This window comes from Polyodon spathula, chromosome 5, assembly GCF_017654505.1.
Source record: "Polyodon spathula isolate WHYD16114869_AA chromosome 5, ASM1765450v1, whole genome shotgun sequence".
Taxonomy (NCBI): Eukaryota; Metazoa; Chordata; class Actinopteri; order Acipenseriformes; family Polyodontidae; genus Polyodon; species Polyodon spathula.
The window spans coordinates 53,956,632-53,980,291 of NC_054538.1; the positions used below are offsets into that span (position 1 = coordinate 53,956,632).

The 23,660-nt window shown below is 37.4% G+C and overlaps 1 protein-coding gene across 2 annotated transcripts in view; it reads left to right on the forward strand.

Moving 5' to 3' along the window:
- LOC121316050 (cysteine-rich motor neuron 1 protein-like) overlaps nt 1-23,660 on the forward strand; it is a 266,068-nt gene that overhangs the window by 205,896 nt on the left and 36,512 nt on the right. For both annotated transcript variants that reach the window (XM_041250754.1, XM_041250755.1), the window contains 2 exons: nt 11,388-11,516; nt 16,592-16,748. In XM_041250754.1, the coding sequence (XP_041106688.1) occupies nt 11,388-11,516; nt 16,592-16,748 (286 nt within the window). The remainder of the gene's footprint in view (nt 1-11,387; nt 11,517-16,591; nt 16,749-23,660) is intronic.

Here is a 23,660-nt window from a genome sequence, read left to right on the forward strand (position 1 = left end):
CTGAGTCTGCTGACAGTTGAGAGAATGAGTCAGTAAGGGGAAGGGAGAGAGCAGAGGAAGTAAAGGTGGATGGGGAAATGGAGTGGAGTTTACGGCAAAAAAGAGAGGAGAACAGTTTGATGGGAGGAGTAGATGAAGTGGTCCGAGAAGGAGAGGGAGGTGACTGTAGGGGAAGGAGGAGAGCAGTTTCTGGAGAAAATCAGGTCCAGCTGGCAGACAGCTTTGTGAGTGAGGCAAGGGGGGGGGGGGGGGGGGGGGTTGGAGCGAGAAAGAATCATGAAGGAGGAAGTCAGCAGCATGGGTAGAGTTGGAGAGAGAAATCTTAAAATGACCTAACAAAATGATAGTAATAGTGTTGATAGAAGACAGAAAGAAGTCAAGGAAGTGAGCAGGGAGTCGATAGAGAACAATAACAAGCAGATGACATTGAGATTGCAATTCAACGGCATCAAACTCAAAAGTGCTTACGGAGATGGAATAGAGAATAGAAGGTATCTAGAAGTTCCAGGATGGAGAAAGTAGGAATACAGTTCCCCGCTTTGTCCTGAGGAGCAGGTAGAGTGAGAAAGGACATAGACAGAGGAGAAAGCAGCTGGAGCAGCAGTGGTTGTCGGGCGGATCCATTTTCTGTAAGGGCCATAAAATCGAGGCAAGATGAAGTCATCCTTATTGCAAGCTGACTGGCAGTTCCAGAGGGCGCTAGAGAGAGCAGGAGTAGAGGATGGAGGGAGGGGTAGAGAAATCACGTTGGAAGGGTTAGAGCAGTGCTGGTGAGAGATTTTGTGAGTGCGAGAGAAGAGCAGGACTGGGATAGCAGAGAAAGTCATAGTGGATAAAGTGGCCAAACTAGCAGTTAGGAGGCAGCAGAAGCAGGGAGCAGTATAGGCTGAAGATACAGACCTAGCTTTATAAGTTTTGAGTTTATGGACAATAGAATTTCTAAAAAGAATTTTTCATATTTTAAAAAGAAGCACAATCTTTCACTTGTCCTATAAGCTGGAGTGTCCCATTATTGTGTAATATAATATTAAATTATGGATGATTTTTTTTTGTAATGAAAATTGCATTTTGAAGTAAACGCATGGTGCTTCCATATTTTCACCATTTTGAATTTGCTAAATATTTTTAGTCACAGTTTTATCATTGCTTTAATGCAAATGTATTTCCAGTGGTAACACTTGTTTAAATGGTTATATAATTTTTTTAAAGCACAGACTAACCCCATCCGATTTGAATGCGACCTAATATTTTTAAATGTGTTTGCCAGGCTTATTAAAATAAGTAATTCCTCCAGTTCTCATATGAAATTGTACTTCGGAGCCACACAGGGGATGTATTTAATTGCACAATGCCTCTGCGTATATCTACAGCTTCAAGGTGAAAGTCCCTGAATAAAATGGTTAAAAAGAAAATGAAAAGTTGGCTCAAGTGCAAAACAAAACTCCCACTCAACCTGGGAACTTTTTCCACAATGGCTTGTAGCTTCTCTTCCTAAAGCTATTAGAACCTGTTTATTGGTAAATTGCCAAGAAGAAGAAGAGGAGGTAGAGGTTAATATGATTTTATCCGTCAACCAAATACGAACTCTCAACTCCTGAACCTGTTAGAACCTTGTGACTCCTTCACAGTACAGTGCCCTATATCACCTTGATTGGGTAGTGAGCAATTACATTTGCCTCTAGTTATTGTACATGTAGTGAGTCAACCAAACATGTTAATTGTCTGACTGCCTACTGTACCTACAAATGCAAAACAAAAATAAAAAGTAAAGGAAGTCCACATGTCATTAATGGTCAGTTGACCCCGGTATGGAATACCATTAACAGTAACTACACTGGCTTGGGCCTTTGGGAGACTCTGGGACCCAGTAAGAGATGGGTTATACATTAATGGCTTCCCCACATCTGGGCAGGGACTCATTTTTTTTTTCTCTTCATAGTAGTTCCTAATCTTCCCCAGGGGCCTGTATCTAAGGTTTCTTTTCCCACTTTCAGAGTGATAAAAACAGACCTTCTTCTTTGCTGTCAGCTACAGGATATTGTCATGGCTGAAATAAATGTGATCTTTGCTGGCCTCCTCCCAGATAGCAGATGGTGCAGGAGTGCCACGGTAAAGCCTCTGAGGATAACCTGAAGTTATAAAGTGTTGGTTTATACCTAATTCACTGTGACACTTTTAAATAAAGGCCACAGATATGTTTTGTCAGGTAAAGTTTAGGGCTTTGCATCTGCTTTTTCTGTATGCATGGAAATCAAGCAGGTGTTGCCTTCAACTTTAGCTTAGAACCTTTTGTTGGCTGTGACCGCACATTGTTTTAAAGAAAATTACTTTTGTATATTACCATTTACTGTTTTGCTGGTTTTTTGGTCGTCTTATCTATGTTTGATGTGTAATAATGACACTGACTGACTTCTGCTGACATGACTATAGTAATCCATACTTAGTACCAGCACTTATACTGTGTTTTAAGAAGCTCCTGCAGCCCACAGTGGAATACAGTGCTACACCTGTTAATGTCACCCTCAGATTATCACTAGTCAAACCCATTTACAACATACCTGGGATATAACGGACACACTGATATAAAGAACCAGTATCATGGAACCAATTAAAATTGTATTAAATCCTGTTTAAATTATCCTTTTAGTATGTACTCTGATAGTGCATACTTCTTGTTATTATACACGCACTGCGATGGCACGCAGTGATCTCTGCTGCACATATCTGACTGTACCAATGGAATATGACAAGAATAAATCCTCCTGTATTTTAATTCGGGCTTGTCTTCTTTATTCTCGTCTCATGTAACCAGGGGGATTATGGCAACGTACTACCGCAAAGCACTAGGGGATATCGGAGGATACCAGGACTCTGTAACCAGACTCCAACACGGGTCATGTCCAGATTACAGTTAAATCAGTTTATCTAACCCAGTTTTGCCGACAACCAAGTTCGAGACTACCTCCTGAGTAGGGTTCAAACTCGGTTGTTGAACTCAATTATGAACCGTGTTTAGTGTGGATGCAAATAGATTTAAGCACTTTTAAAACAGGTTTGAACCCTTAACTCAGTTCTAAAATGTTATGTGGCCAGGGCCGAAAGACTTCTTAAAATAGCATACAGGCAATGATTTCTGTACCTGAACTGACAGTTTATATGGTTATGTTTACTATTATTTTTATTATTATTATTATCCGTTTTATTATTTCTATAATTAATTATTGCTGTACTGTTTTTTTTTTTTTATTTGTTTATTTTACTAATTACAGTACCGTATTATTCAGTACATTAATTACAAGTTTTTTGTTATTTTTTATAATTCATTTAGCTGACCATCTTTATCCAAGACAACATAGAATTACTGTATTAAATAATTAAAATACAGAATGTTACATACTGTATAGTAATGTACAGTACTAGTTATATGTTACATTATTTTATATTGTTCTGTAATAAACCTATTTTTCTGCATACATTGTATATGTACATTAATCAATTAATACTGTGCTAGTTTTTTATTTTTTAACATTTAAATGTGTGCATATTTAACATTTAAAACATATAAATAAACTATTCATTTTTAATTTTCGCTGTGGGGCTGAGTAGACTAATCCACTAGCTTCTAAGTCATTGCCTTCTAAAGGCCTGGCTTTAAAACTATCTTGGGTTCACATTTGAAATCATTTTGGTGGTCTAAAATTAGACACCAATGAACATTACAAAACTAAGACATAGATCAAATTGTTCAAGAAAACTGAACGTCTCTGCCTGATAGAGTGCCAGGACTAAATGTCCCTTGGTGTTCAGCTAAGGGTTGTAGTGCTCTATCTAACAAGGTGCTTGCCATACATCCTGCCATATACCAAATGACACCGAGGACAATATTAGCCAGTGGCTTTATCCTTCACTTTTTGGCAATCTATTCAGATTGAAATATTTCTAGCATCTCTTTATAATACTGTTTACAGTTAAATGTGCTGTCTAGAGGTCATGTTAAATACTGCACCACTGTTAGAGAGGTGTTAAGGGAGAAAGAGAGAAAATGATAAGAGAGGGTTACTACTGCTGATTCTGCTCATACTTCAGTGGGTCAGGGCCCCAAGATCGATGTTTGCTCAAGGAGCATTAGTTTGCATATATTGGAACAATTTAAACACAGTTAAATCAATACTGTAATAGAACTTGCCTGGCTGCTGTATTTGGTGTAGTCATTGTTTACAGTGAATGTCCTATGAGCTGTAAATTAGACAAAGAGCTAAACGACTGTCTGATCACAGAATAGAGGTCATGTACTGCTTTAAAAATGAGGCTTTAAAAGGCCTGGTTTACTGAACTGATTATTATATTTTTTTATATTTCTTTTTGTGTCATCTGGTGCATTTGCTAAAGTCCCAAACTGGACTTAAGCAATGTAAACTTTACCGTCTGATGAGGCCCGCCTCGTGTCGTGCTGAAGGGCATGTAACATAACCAGAAAGGACTTAGGGGACGGTAGCCCTCTTATGAGGATTGTATGGCTATTAGAAAATTTATTAATGGATAACATTTCAAGTTATCTTTTTTATTTTTAAATCATTTTATGGAACACTTGTTCTTGTTGCTACTGAATACAAACTTTTCCCTCATTATGTCATGAGTCATGCAATTTACTCAGAATTCCATGTGTGCTCTGGTAGCTTCAGGCTTCATTATCTCAGCGGTGAATTATGTCAAGTCGTGGGCATTTCCAATACCTAAAATAATACCTCCAATAAAAATAAAAAAAACATGGCGCTGTTCTTTAATTCAGGAACCGCTTTCATGGTTTGTGAACTGTTTGTAAAATATTTAAATAAATAAAAGTACTGGTAACATTTTTTCTTTTTTTTATTAGGATTTGAGGGCAGGTTTTTGTATTTATGTATATTTCAGTATTTAAGATATCGTTAGGCCCTAAAATTTATTAGCCAGTTGTTTGAGTTCTTCAAACTGGAGACTAGTTGCTATTGTGTTTACTATGTTGCCGCTGACAACAAACACTATTCTCAATTTTTTTTTTTTTTTTTTGTAACTAAACTAAATACTATTGCTATATAAATGCTATACTAAATTTAAATAGATTGAACGTATAGCCTAGGACAGCGAGGAGGCTGACTTACTGACAGACAGCATTCAGAGGACTGATGATGAATGATGTATTGATGTAAAATTGAGCATGATCTGGGGAGTCTTATGTCTACTCACAAAGTTTAAATACCATATTACTTCAATTTGGCACTGCAGCGTTTATTTTAAACTGATTAAAATGACCGTGGTGCTTAAAAGAGGGCAGCCTTTATACAAGGGTGACCTTTATTAATACTATGATTTTCAAATGCTGCAATATTTTATTACATGATTTATGACATTTTAGAAGTATCGTGATTGCTTATTTTCTGTAATACGGTAGCCTACCTGTATGTAGCAGCGTGTGAGGCTAACCTACTTTGACTCAAGTACATTTATCAGTGACAGTTACCGAGAACCTATTAGGTGTGAGTTGGAAGGTCAGGGGAGTATTGTACTAGCAAATCAGGAGTGTGTATTGGTTGTTAAGGGGCGGGACAATGCTGATGTGGCAGTAAAATCCAACCAAGAGTGTAGCGTAGATGTTTTTCTCCACCAAAAATTACATCAGAATATCAGTTTGATTTCTGTAAAAACTACAATATATCCTACTCGGTTATTTTTTTCTCACTGTAACTTGCTTGTTTGTAATTTCTCTACAAGAGAAACCGAAACTAAATCTTCTCATAGATAGTAAGCACATTGTTTTTATTTGTACAGGAATTACAATTGAACTAAAAGCAAAACAACAAAACCACCTATAAAAACTTCAGAGGGACTGCTGTTCTGTATGTAGTTTATCTTGCATTTTCTTTCAGAACTGTACTACCATAAAATAAAAAGTGCTTACTATGTGTTTGTACATTAGTTTTGGCTCCTGCCTCTTCAGGGGTTGTTACATGTACATAGTCAATGTTGCACATTTAATTGTTTACTGTGTGTGTTTCTTTTAGTAGGGGGAGAAAAAAAAAATACCTTCATGTTTCTTTATTGATAGCGGCGCTTATTCGAGGGCAGACTATTATAAAGCAGATGTGTGATTGCAGCATCAATATGAGAGCGGCACCAAATTCAAGTAATAGGGTATATGTTGTCAAAAAACATAAAATACAGATCAGTTTTACAAATGTGTATAAATCTATGGAATCAGAAGAACTGACCAATATACCTTTTCATGGAGAAAGAAACTCAACAGTAAGGCTGGTGTAGGCAGTGTTACCGCCAAAACAAGATCTATACTAAACCACTTTACAAACCTGAAATGCTTTTCTCTGTTGGGTTATGATGTCATCTCAAACATCTCAATCAGGTTATTGAGTTATAATACACCCCCAGGCCAGCCAATCACATGATTTATCCCCAGGAGAGGGTAGATGTGGCTTGGCTTCAATTGAACTTTATTACAGACCATTTTCGTTTTTTCATGTTTGTCATGCATCTAGTGTATATGAAAGAGCGTGGATTTATATGATAGCACATATTTTTTTTTAATTTAAGATGGAGATAAACTCCTATCAAACAGGAAATATGTTAGCTAATTTATTGTTTTTAATAGTAAAAGAGACATGATTTTAAAAGCCTGTGTTATATGGGAGATATTCTGTTATTGTCTCTCTTAATGTACTGTAATTATTTTTTGGCAGGCATAAACATGTTGATTGGATGTGATTCTCATTTGTATGTTCTAAAGGGTTTGGTGGTAGCCTCAGGGGAAAGGTTGTACACTCTGGAAATGTATTATTGGTATTGAGCAGCCGTGGATATGTAAATCTCTATGATGCCACATGCTTGTGCAGAACGTATACAGGCAGATCTCTTTCCTTGCTGTGACTGACAGAGTACATGAGGCTAATTTTTGAATCTTTGAAACAGTCTTTTTCTATGGAAGTCTAAAATCGCCAGTACAAGGAAAGAGCTGCAGTGAGACATGCATTTTGAACTAGTAGCTTTTGTATATTCACAGTTCACTTTGCAGTGTCAGTTTGTCCATAGCGACCATCTACGACTGGAATAATGTGGGTACCTGAAGCAGAGTAGTGTGAGTGGCAGCAATGCTTTCCTTGCCATCACTGTAGGACCAAGTGAGTAACTAGGCATGAGGGCTGCTTGGTACGGTTTGGTTAAAGAAGTGTAGCAATGTGAAATATTACCAGAGACAACCATTTCACATGAGGCCCAGAGGGAAGCTCTCTTAGTACTGTTGTTTTGGACCTTGCTTTAATGTATCAGGAAATGTTCCATAATATCATTACAACTGTAGAAAGGCTTACATTTTATTTAAGACCTGACTTAATAAATAATGAAGATTAACTCCAGTATCTGATCAAAGAGAAGGTCTACATGTTTATCTTGGCACCTTGGTGGAGGTTGTCCTACGTATTTTAGCCATCACACATTTTTGTCTGCGTCTACTAGGCACAGTATATTAATGTAGACAGCTTTTTCCACACAGCAAGCCCAATGCAACAGCCTTTCAAGCAGTTAATAATATTTATTGTTTCTGCTCCTGATATCCTGGTTCAGACATCAACAGATGATTCCATTACCATACCTAATGCTGGAGTTAATCTTAAAGAAACTGAATTGTGAAGAATTAGAGCCTCTCATCTCAGTGTAAAAGCTATATACTGTCATTATGTAACACCCCTATGCTGAAGTGTGTAATTTGCCTTACATTTGGCACACATGCTGTCTGCACTCGGGTGGCAGTGGAAAGAATTGGTGACCTTTGACCATCATGGGTTTACACTCTTGAAAAAACAGAATGACATTTAAGATATCAGTAAATACCAGGCAGGCAGTTTAAAATACAGGTTAGAGTATTGGTTCTGCAGAACAACATGTGCATATAGAGTGTTGTTTAAACCTTTGGGGAACATGGACTAATATGAGTCACAGTGATAGCTTTCTATTGACAAAGAACAAAAAACGGAAGACAGTGGGTTATACTGTGAATAAGATTTTTCTTTCTTTCTTTTTTTTTACTGGAAGTAAACATATCCCTCAGTAGTGCAGGGTGATAACATTGAACGCCGTTGTTGCCGAAATATATTCTGCAAAAGCAGTGGTGAGCCACCTGTTGAATTGTATCCTCTTGGCTTTCTTTATGTGTTTCCTGTTTTTCTAACTGTAGCTCTTGATAAAAGCCAGAGGCAGCTCCAGGCCTTGCTTTGGGAAGCTATTATTTTTGTGGTTTATCTGAACTATCCAGCTCAAAATTGGCAATGGTTTGCTTAAGGATCATTCCATGTCAACTGGTACTATTGTCAGGAAAGTCATTGCTCACCTGACTGGGATAAGCTTAAAAAAAAAACTGTTGGGGTCTGTAACAGGGGACTTGCTGCACGTGATTGAAAACATGATTTGATGACTTGGAAGACGTGGGTGCTTGTTCGCTGATTGATTGACAGGAGACATAGACTAGAAGGTTGGGATTGACATTCCTTGCAAGTGTGCAGGTTTTATTTACATATAGTACAGACATACAGGAAACCCACGCGATGCTACCAGCAATGGTAGCTCACGGGGGACATATGGCCCCGACATACAAAAGGCAAAATAAACACTAGAAAAACTTCAAATAAAAGGTGCCGTGAAAAAGGCTTACGCTACTACGCTAATAAATGGAGGTTCCGCTTCCACATCTGTCTGCTTTACTGGGTGGGATCTGCTATCCCAAAACTAACTCCCAGTCCATCGGGCAGTTCACCCAACTCCAACGGAATATACACACGATCATCGTAGCTTCCTTCTCCTGGGACAAACCCCTGACTGCCTCCTGACCTCGGAATAATATACACACGATCATCGTAGCTTCCTTCTCCTGGGACAAACCCCTGACTGCATCCCGACCTCGGAATATACACACGATCGCTGTTAAAGGTGGTTGCTTCGTTTCCTGAACCCAGTTTTTTATCAGCACGGATGGGCCGATGCTTCAGCAGTAGCTCTGTGACCCCTATGGCTTACAGCAGCCATGATCTGTATAATCGGCACCCTTTTGATTCTTGGTGCTCTGCTGCACCACGCCCACCTGCTGATTAGGCGCTTGCAGCTGGTAAACACACATACACACGCACGCTGCTTCTTCCCGCAATTAAACATAGCGAAAAAAGGGTTGGCCATCTGCTGTAAATTGTACCAGTGGATGTGGAATGGGTTTCTATAAAACCAAACCCTTTGCCCACATACAACATGCATTAAATGTGAAAGGTTAATTCAAACAATAGTATCTGTCTTAAATCCAGAATTTACAAGTTTAAAAGCCAGTTGCCAATAGGTATTCATTAGTCACATTTCTTTTCAGGTAGAGGTGCTTTGTACACCTATTCATTTTTATTGACCTGTAAAGTTTAAATCATTATTTTCATTCTAACTGTTGTTATTGTGAATTTGTACATAGCTGAGAATGAATAGCGTCTTATGACGAACCTGATACCCCTCTGCCTCTCTGGCATTCTGTAGCTGGTCTAGGAGGGACTCCATTCCACAGCCAGCAGCCACCCCAGAGTGCTGTGAAATCAGAAACATGTCCACCTACCACTGAGTTATCTGTTAGCCTGGGCATACAGCGCTCAGTCATAAAAATGACAGGATTAAGACAATGGAATCAACTTGTTTGGCTAAGACAAGCAAAATCCAGTTCATTTTTAAATAAGATTTAGACCTGAGGCTCACATCAGTCTCGCAGCACTTTGACACCTTTCCAAGCCCTGTTCACAAGGCTGGCTTTTGTTTTAATGTTTTAAGGTATTAAGTGTCAAATAATAATATAATAATAATATCTTTATATAACGCCTTTCATAGTGGACCACCATCACAAATCACTTTACAGAGGTAGGCTGTGAACTGTGCATTATATGCAGAGTCACTTACAGTAGGACATTGATTTTACATTTCATCCACAGGATGGAGCATAAGGAGGTTAAGTGACTTGCTCAGGGTCACACAGTGAGCCAGTCAGTGGCGGAGGTGGGATTTGAACCCTGTGTAAACCTTTTAGTTATTATTAAACCGTGCAAAATAGCGCTGTCATACCTTGCAGTACTGACTGTGTGTCCATCTTCTTCCAGGTGTCCATCTTCTTCCAGCCAGGCTAGTGTATCGTGTATTGCATCGTATAGCTAAGGGGCAAACAAGTCTTAAGCTTAAAACAATTGGCTGTCCAATCACCAAACAAGATAGCAAAAGTGTAAAACAGATGAACAAAAATACCTATGCTTTGCAAAAAGGCTTCATCATTTATTTATTTATTCATTTATTTATGTGTGGCAAAGAACAGCATCTTTTTTTTTAATATGAAGTAGCTTCAGTATTTTTTTTTTTTTTATAACATTGCTTATAAAATAACCAAACTATAAAGCCCTATCATTTTATGAGTCAAATGGCAATAAATTGAATCGTTGAATTAATGGTGTCAAATAAAAAAAAGTACTGAATGAAGAGGTATCTAAACACTTCCTACTACCTGTGGTTTCCTATTTGGTCAAAGAACCTCTCAAATAATAAAGGATTGCTTCATGGTATGGCCTTGCGCGAGAACTAATGTACGACTACCATGCAAAGAAAAGTTTTTGATCAATTGTACATTTTTTTTAGCGTAGGAAGACGATTTACCCACCCCTTAAAATAGTACAATGTTTTAGACACACACTTCCTATAGAGCATGGTATGTGCGTGCTACGCCACATTAATGATGGCTGCATGGAAACCCCAGCCATTGAGAGAGACTTCTAGTCAAAATGCTTGCATGAATTTCTGTCAGTAATTAGTGATAGTAATGTTTTGGGCTGGACTGACAAAAAACATTCATGTTGAACAATATATGTATTTGCATATAAAACAATTCATAATGGTTTTGAAGGATATTGTACTCGAAATACCAAGCAGTTTGATGAAAAATAACATCCTTTTAAATTTATATTAAGTCATTCTTTTCAGCAGCAAATTACACTTGTGGTTCTGACAGAAAATGCAAATACAGGCACTAAATAGATATATTTAGTTACTTGTTGCAGCATGGTAGACTCTTGTGGCACTTCGAGTTGCACAGGACTCCTGACGCCTTACAATTCGCGAAAGGGAGACATTTGGTCATTAGCTAAAGCCACCTGGTTATTCTTAAGATTTACCGGTCATATTTCTGTAATACTGATTTCTTCTTGTAAGTTTTGTTTAATGAAATAATATAAAATAAAATAAATCAATACAATATTCATCATAAAGAAATACAGTAGATGCTAGCTGGTTCCACAGTAACATGTCAATGAAAGTTTGTGTTAATCTTTGTTTTTGATTAACAGAACCAACATACATCACAATTGGGCCACCTACCTGTGAGCTGCTGGAAAACTGCACTTTGACGGAAAAGGACTGTGTCTTTGGCTTTAGACTGGACATGAACGGCTGTCGCACCTGCCACTGCAAAACCAGTAAGTATGTTGTGGTCTATCAACAGGCCAACTGAAAGTCCTGGTAGTACTAGTACTATGAGCGGTACCAAAGAATGGCCAGGACGCATTACTGCTTGTAGAGTGTGGTTTACAGTAATAGACACAGCTGAAGAGTAAATTAAGATTAAATATGCAACAGTGGGTTTGTTTCTCACAATCTCATCTCATAGAAAAAGCCATTTAGGAAACCATACATATAACCGTCCAGAACATGATTTTAAAAGCATTAATTTGGGTTCTATTTACAATGCTTTAGTTCAGGAGATATTTTAGACTGTTATTTTGTTCTATGCTGTTATTAATCCATCCAAAGAGAAAAAAAAGTAACTGTGAAAGGGATTCATTGTCTGTTACAGCAGGAATACCAAGACATTGCAACTTTTAGTGGTTTGCATTATTATAATAATGAGGTAAATGCCATAGGTGTAGGGAGTGAGATTAAACATTGCAACTAATACTCTTCGGCCGATGAAAATACCCCCTTATAACTGGTTCTGCAGTATTAGGTCTCTAGAAATATCTTGCTTCAAACAATAAAAAAATAATAGTAGAATTTAGAGTGAAGTATTCTCTATACAACCTAATAGCAGTGGAAATGTACTGCAAATGTGAGCTCCACACAACCCCACAACACACTTCAATCTGAGAGTACCATTCTCTTAGGGTAAGGGAGTTGCTCAGGTTTCCATGCCCACCCGATCTTTGTTTTAAGACTACCTGCAAATGTACCCAATGACTGTGTTCTGAATTGTGTGGTGCTTTTGTGATGTGAACTGTTGTCAGTTGAGGGCTAGGCTAGCAGAACACTTTCACTTTTTAGGTATAAATATAACATAGTTTATTAAATAGTTGATTTTTCTGTGTGTACACCTACTCTGTAAACCTTAGAAGGTTAAATTCAGTGTTAGTTTAAAAATATTTTTTTGTTATCAACAATGCACAAAGCTGTCAAGGGTTTCATACCTTATCAAAGGGTTTTTATAATAGCTTACCACATTTCAAAAGATAGTAGCATCGTTTGGGACGTAACTGGTTTTTATTGTTCAAAAGTATTTGCCACAGTTATGGTAATTGGGTCAGTGCAAATGTATTTCTGAACGTACATCAGGAAACTGAGGAACTGATGTCTGAAGGTAGGGCTGTGTTCCAGAAATGTATAACTGTAAAATGACATGCTCCTTTCTTCTTTGATCACCTTGGTTGTACTTAGGGATGTCACGGTATACCAGTTTTACAGTAAACCATGGTATAAACTGCCACGGTTTTGAAACCGCAACCATTTTTCTATACCATGATTACTGAGTTCACGATATCGGCGCATTTTCTCCGTTTGTCCCGCAGTGTGCCGCACTGGCATTCATGGTTTCAAACTATCACTGGTCGTATCAGCACCTGCTGCATGGCAGGTACTGTATTGTGCTTTTGCTAACTGTGATGTCGGATTGCAAACCTTAAAAATAAATCTCTAACTTATAGAACACCACATCTAAAACAATGAAGAATAAACGTATTTACTATGTTTTCGTAGCAGTAGTAGCTAAGAGACTCGGGCTCCGGCAGCATGTGCATAAACTCTGGGATTACAGTACAGTATAAACTCTGGGTGAGATTTTGTGCAAACAACAGATCCCTCCAAGAAAATAGTTTGAACACTAATTTGAAGAAAGTATAATAATGTTTTTATAATAATAATTATTTCACGCCTCATTAATGCAGTGGTTTCATTTGCATGGTAGTTTCTATACTGTCATTTATAAATTCTGTGACGTGTATAGAATACGTTTTAATTGAAGCTGCATAATTTGCCCCAGTGCTAAACAAAACAATTGCGTTGCATGTTCGATTTTGCCAAGATTGTGCCTTATTGCTACTGCATCATAAAGAAAATACAGCTGCATAAGGATTATACCTTTCGACCACAGAATATATTCTTAAAAAATCGCACAAGAGAAATGGCTTCAGTACACAACTTTATTATTATGTATATTATTTAATTAAGCTGCCAAATGTCCTGGGAAAATATAAATCAAATTCTGTTGATTTATTTTTTGACGGTTACCATACCATCAAAATTTACTATACAGCAGTTTGTGCCAATGTTATTCAAGTTTAGTTGAGATCCAGCCCCACTAGAATAACTAATTTTTCCTTCAAATTAACAAGAAGAATGTGTATAAAGAAACATATTTTGAAGGGCATTACTTGATGAGATTTTAAACTGTTGCACATCACAAAAGGCTCCTGGTGACAAATTACTTCAATTGTACATCTTTCTTCCTCCTTTCTCCCCTTAAAAAGATTGGAGCCTTGGTTGACTGGTTGCAAAAGAAATTAAGACATGATCTCAGTTTGGACTGGTTTCACAGTTCACTTAAACCTAGGATTGGATTGTTAGAATTACCTGTGTTTGTGAAGGGCTAGTAGATCAGTATCCACTGATTCATGTGTTCACATGCTGCAAGGAGTGTCTGTATGCATTAGGGCACCCTGGGTTTGGCTTTAGTGGTTGGCAGATTACAAAGACTTACCTCAACAGTTTTATCATGTTTAAATATAGAAACCAGTCCTCTATGCATATGATTAAGTTAGGTGGAAAAGGATTTGCACTTGTTTTACCCTTAGGATAAGATAGTATTCTTTGTTTGATCATGGGCAGTTACTTTATTGTAATTTTGTACACAGAGAAATGTGTGTTAAAGAATGCTCTTGTACAGTGAAAAGGAAATGAGAGTAATGCTGTAGAAACATTTAACATTCTCTTACCCTTTAGAGACAAAAATTGAAAGTAGAAGAAGAAAATCAATGTGTAAGAGCCCTGCACGTAAATATGTAGCAGGGCAGAGGCCTGCTGATAAAGGTATTGTTATAGGTTGTAAAAATATGGTTTATTGTAATATAATTTAATATATTGTTTGGTGTGTAATTGGAAAATAAATGTATTGCTATAGTTTAATGTAGTTTGGCAGGGGTGATGTTTGGACCTCGTCTCTACCAGACTACAACCCATAAGAAAGCGTGGTTGGCAGCTAATGATTTATTACAAATTGGCTGTCGACCAGGCATGCTAAAAATGTTGTGCAGAATGTGTCCATCTCCAGATTGAATGATTTCTAATTGGGAGATGGCCACGTGTATAAAAGCACAGCTGCCGCTCGTAGCGTGGTGGGTGTTCAGAGAGGAGGCACGTGAGAGACAGCGAAGGAGAAAGAAGCTAAAAGAAAATAACAAATGCTTCTTTTTGGAAGGTAGTTTTTATACAAGACCGTTTTTGTTCAAACTTTTATTTTGGTCCGTGAGCAGTGTTTTGTGAAAATGTTTTTTATTTATTTTGTTTGAATAAATAGACGTCCAGCGCTTCAACCTGCAGTACTTGTGTGTCTACTTCCTGGTCTGGAGACATCACCACTTGACTGTCCTGCCACGGTTATCACAAGAGCCTCTATCTACCCAAATGATGCTTAACAGTTTATATGAATGTACATGTATAATAAAACAAGTAAAAAAAACAAACTGTGTACGTCCACCCTGTCAAACCTGATTAAGGTTTGTCAAAAAATATATATTTTTAAGATAGTATCCATGTACCGTGTCAACTAACTTCTTGTGTTTCCTTTTGGATTTTATTTAAGCCTTAAACATTCACATAAAACAGATTTTTACCAAAGATATGAGTAAGACCAACTGGAACCTTTGACCTACAAACAAAATGTCAAATTGTTAATTATATTAAGTTTTAACCCTAACCCTTAGTGAGATAAATACACATTTTCACATGTTCTTTTATGTTGGGTCAGAGGTCCCTTTTTGTTATAAAGATTAAAATCCAATTAACTGTGGCACATAACATTTGCACTGATCCATTGCCCTGTCAAAGAGCTTCTAAACTTATGTTTCACACAAAATAATGAATCATGCTAATTACCACCCTTAACAATTACATTAAAACATGATACATCCTATTCAAAATTTCCCTTTACGTCTAACTGCTGTAAGCACGTTTATATAAATGTGGAAATCCAATTACTAGGGGTTTGATACCATCATTTTACTTTATAGTTGATAATAAAAGGAATGATTTTTTTTATTTGAAACCTCACCAAACACTGAAATTATGCAAAATATGTTAAATTGTGCTTCTTGGTAGTAAATCTTCTCGGCTTTGGCAATAACTGAACTTAATTTATTTAGGCCTTTATGTATTTATTTAGTGTGTTAATTAGTTAGTGGGAGTTAACAACTTTACGTTTGCTTCATGAAGTTAACATTATGTAAGGCAGCTGCCAAGAGTGTTTTATACAATAAGAGTTATTTCTTTAATATAAAAGTTATTATTTGTATTATTGCTGTTGTTGCTGTTTTATAGTGGTGGTTAAATTTATGTCATGTCTTTTTTTTTTTTTTTTTTTTTTTCAGTAACCTCATTTAAATGTAAATTGGAAGCAGTCTGCACCAGAGAAGGGTGCATCGTTTCCACTAGGAATGGCAGTCAAATCAATGTTTTTACATTCATGTAAACGAAGCGTGATAGAACTTCTGCATCAGTGACTATGCCTCCTGCCCCTCAGGAGATTATTTTAAAAGCAAGAGCAGTGGCTTAAAACACTGGTGTGCATGTGTGTAGATCTTCCGCCTCACAAAGCTGTACGTTTTGAATTCCTGGTCTGCCCGTCACATCTGCAATGCCTCGGAATATGTGGCAAGTTTTCACAGTACCTCTGATTAGCAGCGCTTGAGAGTCAGGGTCCTTAGGGATGAAGCGTGACCCCTTTTAGTTGAGAGGTCTCATTGCATGTTCATTGCTGTAAAACCATATAAATGATATCCCTCCTTGTGACCAACTGCTATCAGTATTGCTCATAGTCTGTCCTGGAGACAACTACTTTTTGATTTGAGCATATAATCATGCATTTTAGTAATTGCGCTTATTAGGGGGGTGGGGTTATGGAGTTTACCTTATTGTAAGTAACTCAAGTGTATAGTGGTTTAGTGGTCTCAGTCCCCAGTGCACAATAGTCCATGCCACAAAACATTTCCTATTTTCTTCCTCTTTCAAGGAGGGGAGTTGTGCAGTGGCCTGATATCAGGATGTGCTCTCGACTGCCCGTTTGGGTTCCAGACAGATGCCCACGGCTGTGAAATCTGCCAGTGCCGCCCACGTCCCAAGAAATGCAAGCCTGTCATCTGTGACAAGGACTGTCCTTTTGGATACATGTGAGTTTTTTTTTTATTCTTTTAAAAAAAACGTAGGGCCTCATATACTAAACAGCGGTAATGTGTTTTGCACGCAGTAAGCCCCTTTACTGCGTGCAAAACTTTACTAATAAGGACAATTAAATGGTATTCCTTTCTGAATGTCATATGCAGACAGGCTAAAAGAATTGAATCTGTTCAGTCTTGAACAAAGAAGACTACGTGGCGACCTAATTCAAGCATTCAAAATTCTAAAAGGTATTGACAATGTCGACTCAAGGGACTTATTCAACCTGAAAAAAGAAACAAGGACCAGGGGTCACAAATAAAGATTAGACAAAGGGGCATTCAGAACAGAAAATAGGAGGCACTTTTTACACAGAGAATCGTGAGGGTCTGGAATCAACTCCCCAGTAATGTTGTTGAAGCTGACACCCTGGGATCCTTCAAGAAGCTGCTTGATGAGATTCTGGGATCAATAAGCTACTAACAACCAAACGAGCAAGATGGGCCGAATGGCCTCCTCTCGTTTGTAAACTTTCTTATGTTCTTATGTACATTACATCTTTTCATCTGCAATCGGCAACACAATGGTGGAGAAACAGCTAGTTTATTTACTTATTATTATATATCTTTTTTAATATCATTTTGTCTGGAGTGGGGGAGCGGAGCAGGAATCTCAAGGAGTGGAGCGAAATGAAAGAGCAGAGCCAAGCAGAGGATATTATTATGAGCGGTGAGCGGAATTGTCTCCGCTTCGCTCCACTCACATTCTCTGAACACAACACAGACGCTCACCATTAAAATATATTGTCTTTAACACAGGATTTGCAAATCACAGGAGAGTAGAAGTGAATAAACTCTGTATCCCTTATATGAGAAGTGGGTAAACTATATATTGCCCAATACAAAGTGGGTAAACGCCGGTTACCTGCTATACCCTCCACTACACCACTGAGTAAAACTCCAAAGAAAATTTTAAAGTACCTGGTATTGCAAGGCAGTCTCCCATCCTGTACCAGCCAGGCCTGAAAATGATTATTTTATTTCTTAGCAGACACCCTTATCCAGGCCATCTTATAATTGTGACTTTATTTATTTTATTTTATTTTTTACATACAATTACTCATGAATATAGTGGGTTTTTTTTGTGTTTTAATCTAGGGATGGAACTCATGACCTTCCATTCAGGAGCACAGTGCTCTAACCACTACTGCACATATGCTGAAAGTGAAGAAGTACTAATGTCTCGTTGGTTAACTTTTTTTTTTTTTTTTAATTTATTTTGTGTTTTACATGAAACGTACTTTTTATATAGGTATACAAATGTCATCTACTCTGGATAAAAGCATCGGCCAAATCAATTAATATGACATATTTTTCTGGCTTGCTGTTTATTAATTTATTTATACATTTATAATATAAACATTAATTTCTACATTTATTTAAAAATATTTATTTCTAAATATATTTATTCCTCTATGTATTTTTAAATCATTTATTTCTACCTAATAAATTATTTCTTTATTTATTTTTCATTAAACGAGGAACTACAGGATATTTCAGTTTTTTTTTTTTTTTTTTTTAAACATTAAGTATTTTTTTTATTCTTATTATTCTGCTTAGAACACATTTTTACACATGTATCTCTGTGACCCGAGGGACCATAAAATACTCCCTGAAAGTTTTTGTTGAAAAATATTGATGTTTGGGCAAATTACAAGACAGTGTTTCACCTGAGTTATTGCAATGACATAATACATTCTCAGGGTCTTTATAAGCAATAATGGGCACTACTCTTGATTTATTTTCTCAAAATAAATATGTATAAATAAAATAGTTAATTCCATTATCAGTAATAAGGGGAACCTTATTACTGATATAAAAAAATAAATAAAAAAAACGTAGCTGATTTAATGCAGTTCACAAAATGTGTATCCACTTGGCCAACTAACAACGTCGCTACACACTTTTAAAAAACTAAAAAAACGGAAGAGGAAGGAGGAGGAGAATAACAGTGTTACCTTAGTTTGACGACTTATATCTCATTGTGTATAAGAGGTATTTACATTTTTTTTCACATTTGATGTAAGAAAGTTTCAGACTTTTGGTACTGGTATAGATGGTAATTCTAAGTGATTTAGTTTTGCTGCTGCAACACAGTGAAAACAGCTAAACTCTTGGAGCTGTATAAAGACGGTAGTTTCCAACAAGTTTCTCTAACTTGTATAAAGATCTACCGTTCCTCTCAGTACAATATGGGACACTACACCTTTAAGCTTAAATGGAAAAGAAGTCTAAGTCCTAGGAGAAATTCATAGAGGTTGAAAAGGCTGAAATGCCTTAAGGGTCCTTAAGAGAGACAGCAGCAACTGCCAGACTCACCTTTTCATTATTTAATAAGAGCTCAGAGGGACGTATTGAAAGGGTATAAGGATTAGCTGGTAGTTTGCTATTAATATATTAGTGTTTGCTGTTCATATATGATAGAGTACTGTTTGTGATTGCTGATGGCTCATTTTATTATAATTGTTATTTGAAAGTTTTTAAGTAAATCATATTCACCCTTCAGGCATTAGTATTAAAAGTTAACAGTACTGTAAAAGGGCAAACTATTGTAATTGATTTGTTGAAATTACACTTTAGCTTGTTGTATTCTCAGGCCTGTGGCGGGATGCCCTGCCCTTATGTGTATTTTGTGCTTTATGTTGTGTGTGGTGTGTTATTGTTCATGTGTATATATTGGCGCACAGGGTATAAATTGGGCTATGTAGCATGAGTGATTTAAAATGTATATTTGTATTTAAGCACAGTGATTGCACAGTCACTTCACGTGCAGATAAAATGTGTATTGGTATGTGAGCACGGGGATGTGGGTTTGTGTGTGTGTGTGGAGTAGTGGTGACAGGGAGGCAGTTAAAATCCAGCCTGCAAAAACACATAGTAATCTGGCTGGATCTGTGAATTGAATAAATAACTACATGATTAATTAAGGCTCCAACCACAGGTGTATAAATAGGGTGATCATGGGTGAGAAAGAGGTTAGTGTGGTTAGACGGAACGAGGGTCGGGAGGTAAAGCAAAGTTTAGCTTACTGTGACTGAAAGACAATGATTCTTAGTGGTAAATCTCCCTTCTGACCTGAGAGGATGCTAAGTAACGGGAACAGAGTACCCTTAACTACTTGGCCTGACACGTCATTCCGAGGGATAAAAGAAAGTCGGTCATTTAGAGAAGGGGCAGAGCTTCGGTAGACCCAGAAAGGAAATGATATGGCAGCCGTGGTTTGGAGGAGCGGCTGCAATCATTTACCAAGGGGTCATGAGTGACGGTATAAATAGAGGTCAAAGCAACGTAATCTGTTCCTTTTGTTTTGGTTTCTGAAAAATAACCCGGAAGGACCTGTGTTTTGTGCATCCGTATCGTGTTTGTTTGTCCATTTGCTGCTTAGCATCACTAGACAGCTAACGTGTTCCGAAGCTGTCATTAAGAGGCCAGCAAAAACCCGGAACAGCACTGCACCACTAGCACTAATTCACGCAGTAACAGACTTTTTTTGTGTTTTGTAAAAACTGGACTATTATTTAGGGACATACCCGGGGATTACACATTAAGTAATACCCCCTGCTGTTATTGTTTACCGTATGTTTTGCAGTCAGGCACAGGACATAAAAATATCATTAGACAAACTTTGCACCTGGATTATAATTGTCTGTCTTTTCATTGATCACCTGCACCTGCACACTATCAACCACTTTGCCAGACTTAAATATAAACATTTGCTATGCATGCTGGTTATACACCAGCACGATACTTGTTTGATTTCGTTTCGTGTCTGTTTTGTTTATCTATTTGTTTGGCCACTGTGCCGTTTTGTTTGTTCAAATGTTTTGTTTTGTTTAAAACTTTTATTTAATAAAGAAGCAAGCACACTTGTGTCTCGCACTGCAGCACTTGCCTTTGTTGTGGGTAACTCCTTGTGGTTGTCATACATGTTTATTTATTTATTTTTTGCTGAGGAGTTAAACAAAACCAAATGGTCAAAAAGGATTTTTTTATTTTTTATCATTGTTTTAACAAAACATAGTTTTTAACAAAGTTGGAATTAACCAGAATTTGAGACATTTAATGACAGCTCACAGACTTACACAAAAGTTTGAAAGAGAAATGTTTTGATGTCCAATGTCCTCCATGGGCAATCAAATAAAGTTTTTTTTTTTTTTTTTTTTTTTTTTTTTTTTTTAATTGACAATTGACAATAGACTCCTTATTCAAGGCAAATTGTAAACTCCTTCAACAGTACAGACCACAAGGTCTAGGAAACATGGCAGACTTGTCTTGGGTATTCCCACTTACTGTATAACATTTGTATGACACCTACAGGGGTCAGCTCATATGGCCCCTATGACCAGTGTAGGAAGCTGTAGAATCTTGTGCCATGATTTGGTGACTCCCCAGCATTGCTAAAATAAATAATATCTATTTTTATTTCAGCCAAGCTGCGCAAACGGCAGCCAGTGGAGTCACTTAACGGTGGGGTACAGAACAGCCAAGCCCCAGCGGAGGAACTGTGTTTTCCCTGAGAGTGTAGGCTGAAAAGAAAACAAACACATACACATTTAATCAAATACTGCACAGGCAGTCACGCCAGTCGTAGTACAGACAGCCTGCAATGTAAGCCAGCTCTCAGCATGAATGCAAGGGAACTGCAGTCAACACACAAACACACACAGTGTAGTAATACAGAAGTTTATCTTACCGTAGGCAAGAGGCAAAATAGGTCTCCACTGGGTTGACTGTTTAGTCCCTTGGTAGGCAGCTCTGACATAAAATGCTCAATGAATACCTGACCTTTGGCAGGCATATCCCAAAAGTAATGTTGGTGGTCGTCTTCGAATTGAAAGGGAACCACGTTTATCTGTTTTAAAAAATATATATAAACAAATAAATAGGTAAATAGGCCTTCTTCGGGGGTGTTTTTTTGTTATTATCGGTTAAAACCGAAAACTTCAAGCCCTAATAATACCATACATACTGCTAGCTGTATCCTCTCGAAAAAAAATACTTTTTACTAACAAAAGCAATGAAAGGGGCAAATATTTTGAAAGTATAAAGCTAGCAAGCAATAGTTAGGAGCAGGCAAAATATTCTTCCAGTCAATTACTAGTTTCATGTTGCTAAATATAGCTCCAAGGATTTGCATTACAGATGCACATACCATTTATTTCATTATTCAGATTGAATGAGTCGCATATGACATTTAGGTGAGACTCAGTGGTGTTGATTAAGCTAATGCACCATTGTAATTAAAATAGTTGAAAATAGCAGCTTCAATTTGTGTTGATTTCAGTTCTCCACAAAGTTGTGAGCTTTTCTTACTCCCTGAAGAGTAGCAATCAGCACAAATCCAAGCAACTATTGGAGTGGCTAACTAGCCAAATCAATATCATTGGCCCTGAACTGGTTATCCTGTGGAGAGCTTAGTCTATCAGTTGTAGTCCTTACATTTAACTGGGAAGTTCCAGTGTGAAATGTATATATTGGCAAAGCTAGCCACAAAACCACTACTTCTTATACCTTCTTAAAGAGTAAGTACTGGGGTTCCAAAAGATAATAACGTTATACTTCCCCACGTTTTGCTACAGCTGTTGAAGTAACGCACATGTAAATTTTACTTTCATTGTATTAAAGTTGAGTTTGACTGAGGGTGTTGTTTGGATCCAGCTGATGACAGAATTGTGGACCAATCGTGTCTTTCCTGTTGGTTTGCTCTCCAGTAGCTGCGAATTGAGCCTTCATTACGATGTCCTGTCACAGACATGGTTTCGCTTGTCTCAAGACCAGCGTCAGAAAGTATGTTTAAGTAGCTGTTTATGTTATCAGATTAGTTGTAGATTAGAATGTCTTTATGCGAAGATTGATTTAAAATTTTATTCACAGTTAAGCACTTCAACATTCCAGCAGGCATCTATGCAAAATAGAAGCCTGCTAGATCTGGAAGCTGATTGGCTGATCACACTTAATTGTTTTCAATTTACTCTTTAATGACATGCAAAAATAATACTTGTGACAGTAGCTTATAAGTACTTTTTTTTGGGGGGGGTCTTGAATAAAGTGTGTGTTTCTGTTAATTGCCATGGCAGTTATATATTTAACATTCATGTAGAATCTAAAAAAAGTTCAGAACTTTGAAGTATACAGTACTGTTTTAAATGTCTTCCATGTGCCAGTAAGGACCTAGGGGAATAACTATTTCTGACATACTGTCCAACAGTGTTGGTGTTGGGCATGATTGACACCCTACTTACAAACTAACTGTCTTGGATGTCTCCGCCCTGCTACACTCAAGTCAGGCTGAGTTGCAGCTCATCAGAAACAACAAATAAGCTGAACACATACTGTACAGAAAACATCAAAGCCTCCACCTTTACCCCCAGCATGTTGCACAATTAACAGTTTTTAATGCTGTTTAAAGAAGAACCTGAAAACACAGAACCCTACTTAAGTGAAGGGTGAAAAATGCATTTTCTGTCAAGTAGTCTCATGTTTTTCTGTTTTCCTCTCCTGGCTGTTAGAAGGTGCTTCTGAATCCCCTTACTATATTCTAGACCCACGATTTTAGCACTCATCAAAAATTATTATTGGAATCCAGGAATGGTCTCCAGCTCACAGACAGGTTAAAGAAACCTGTGCTAATGGTTTAGGGGTAATTATTTTGACAAGTAAGCTGATGAAATAATCAATACTGCAAACCTGGCAGCTTAAAGACTTTGAGCAGGCCCAGGCAAGTCGAGGTGTTATTGCAAACGCAATTTGTGACAGGTTACAAGTCAAAGCTTTGACTTTATGATAACATGTCAGGTTATATTAAAATCACTTTTTCATCGAAGGCGTGAAGGATAAAAAAAAGTCTTGTTTCACACATTGCTGGTA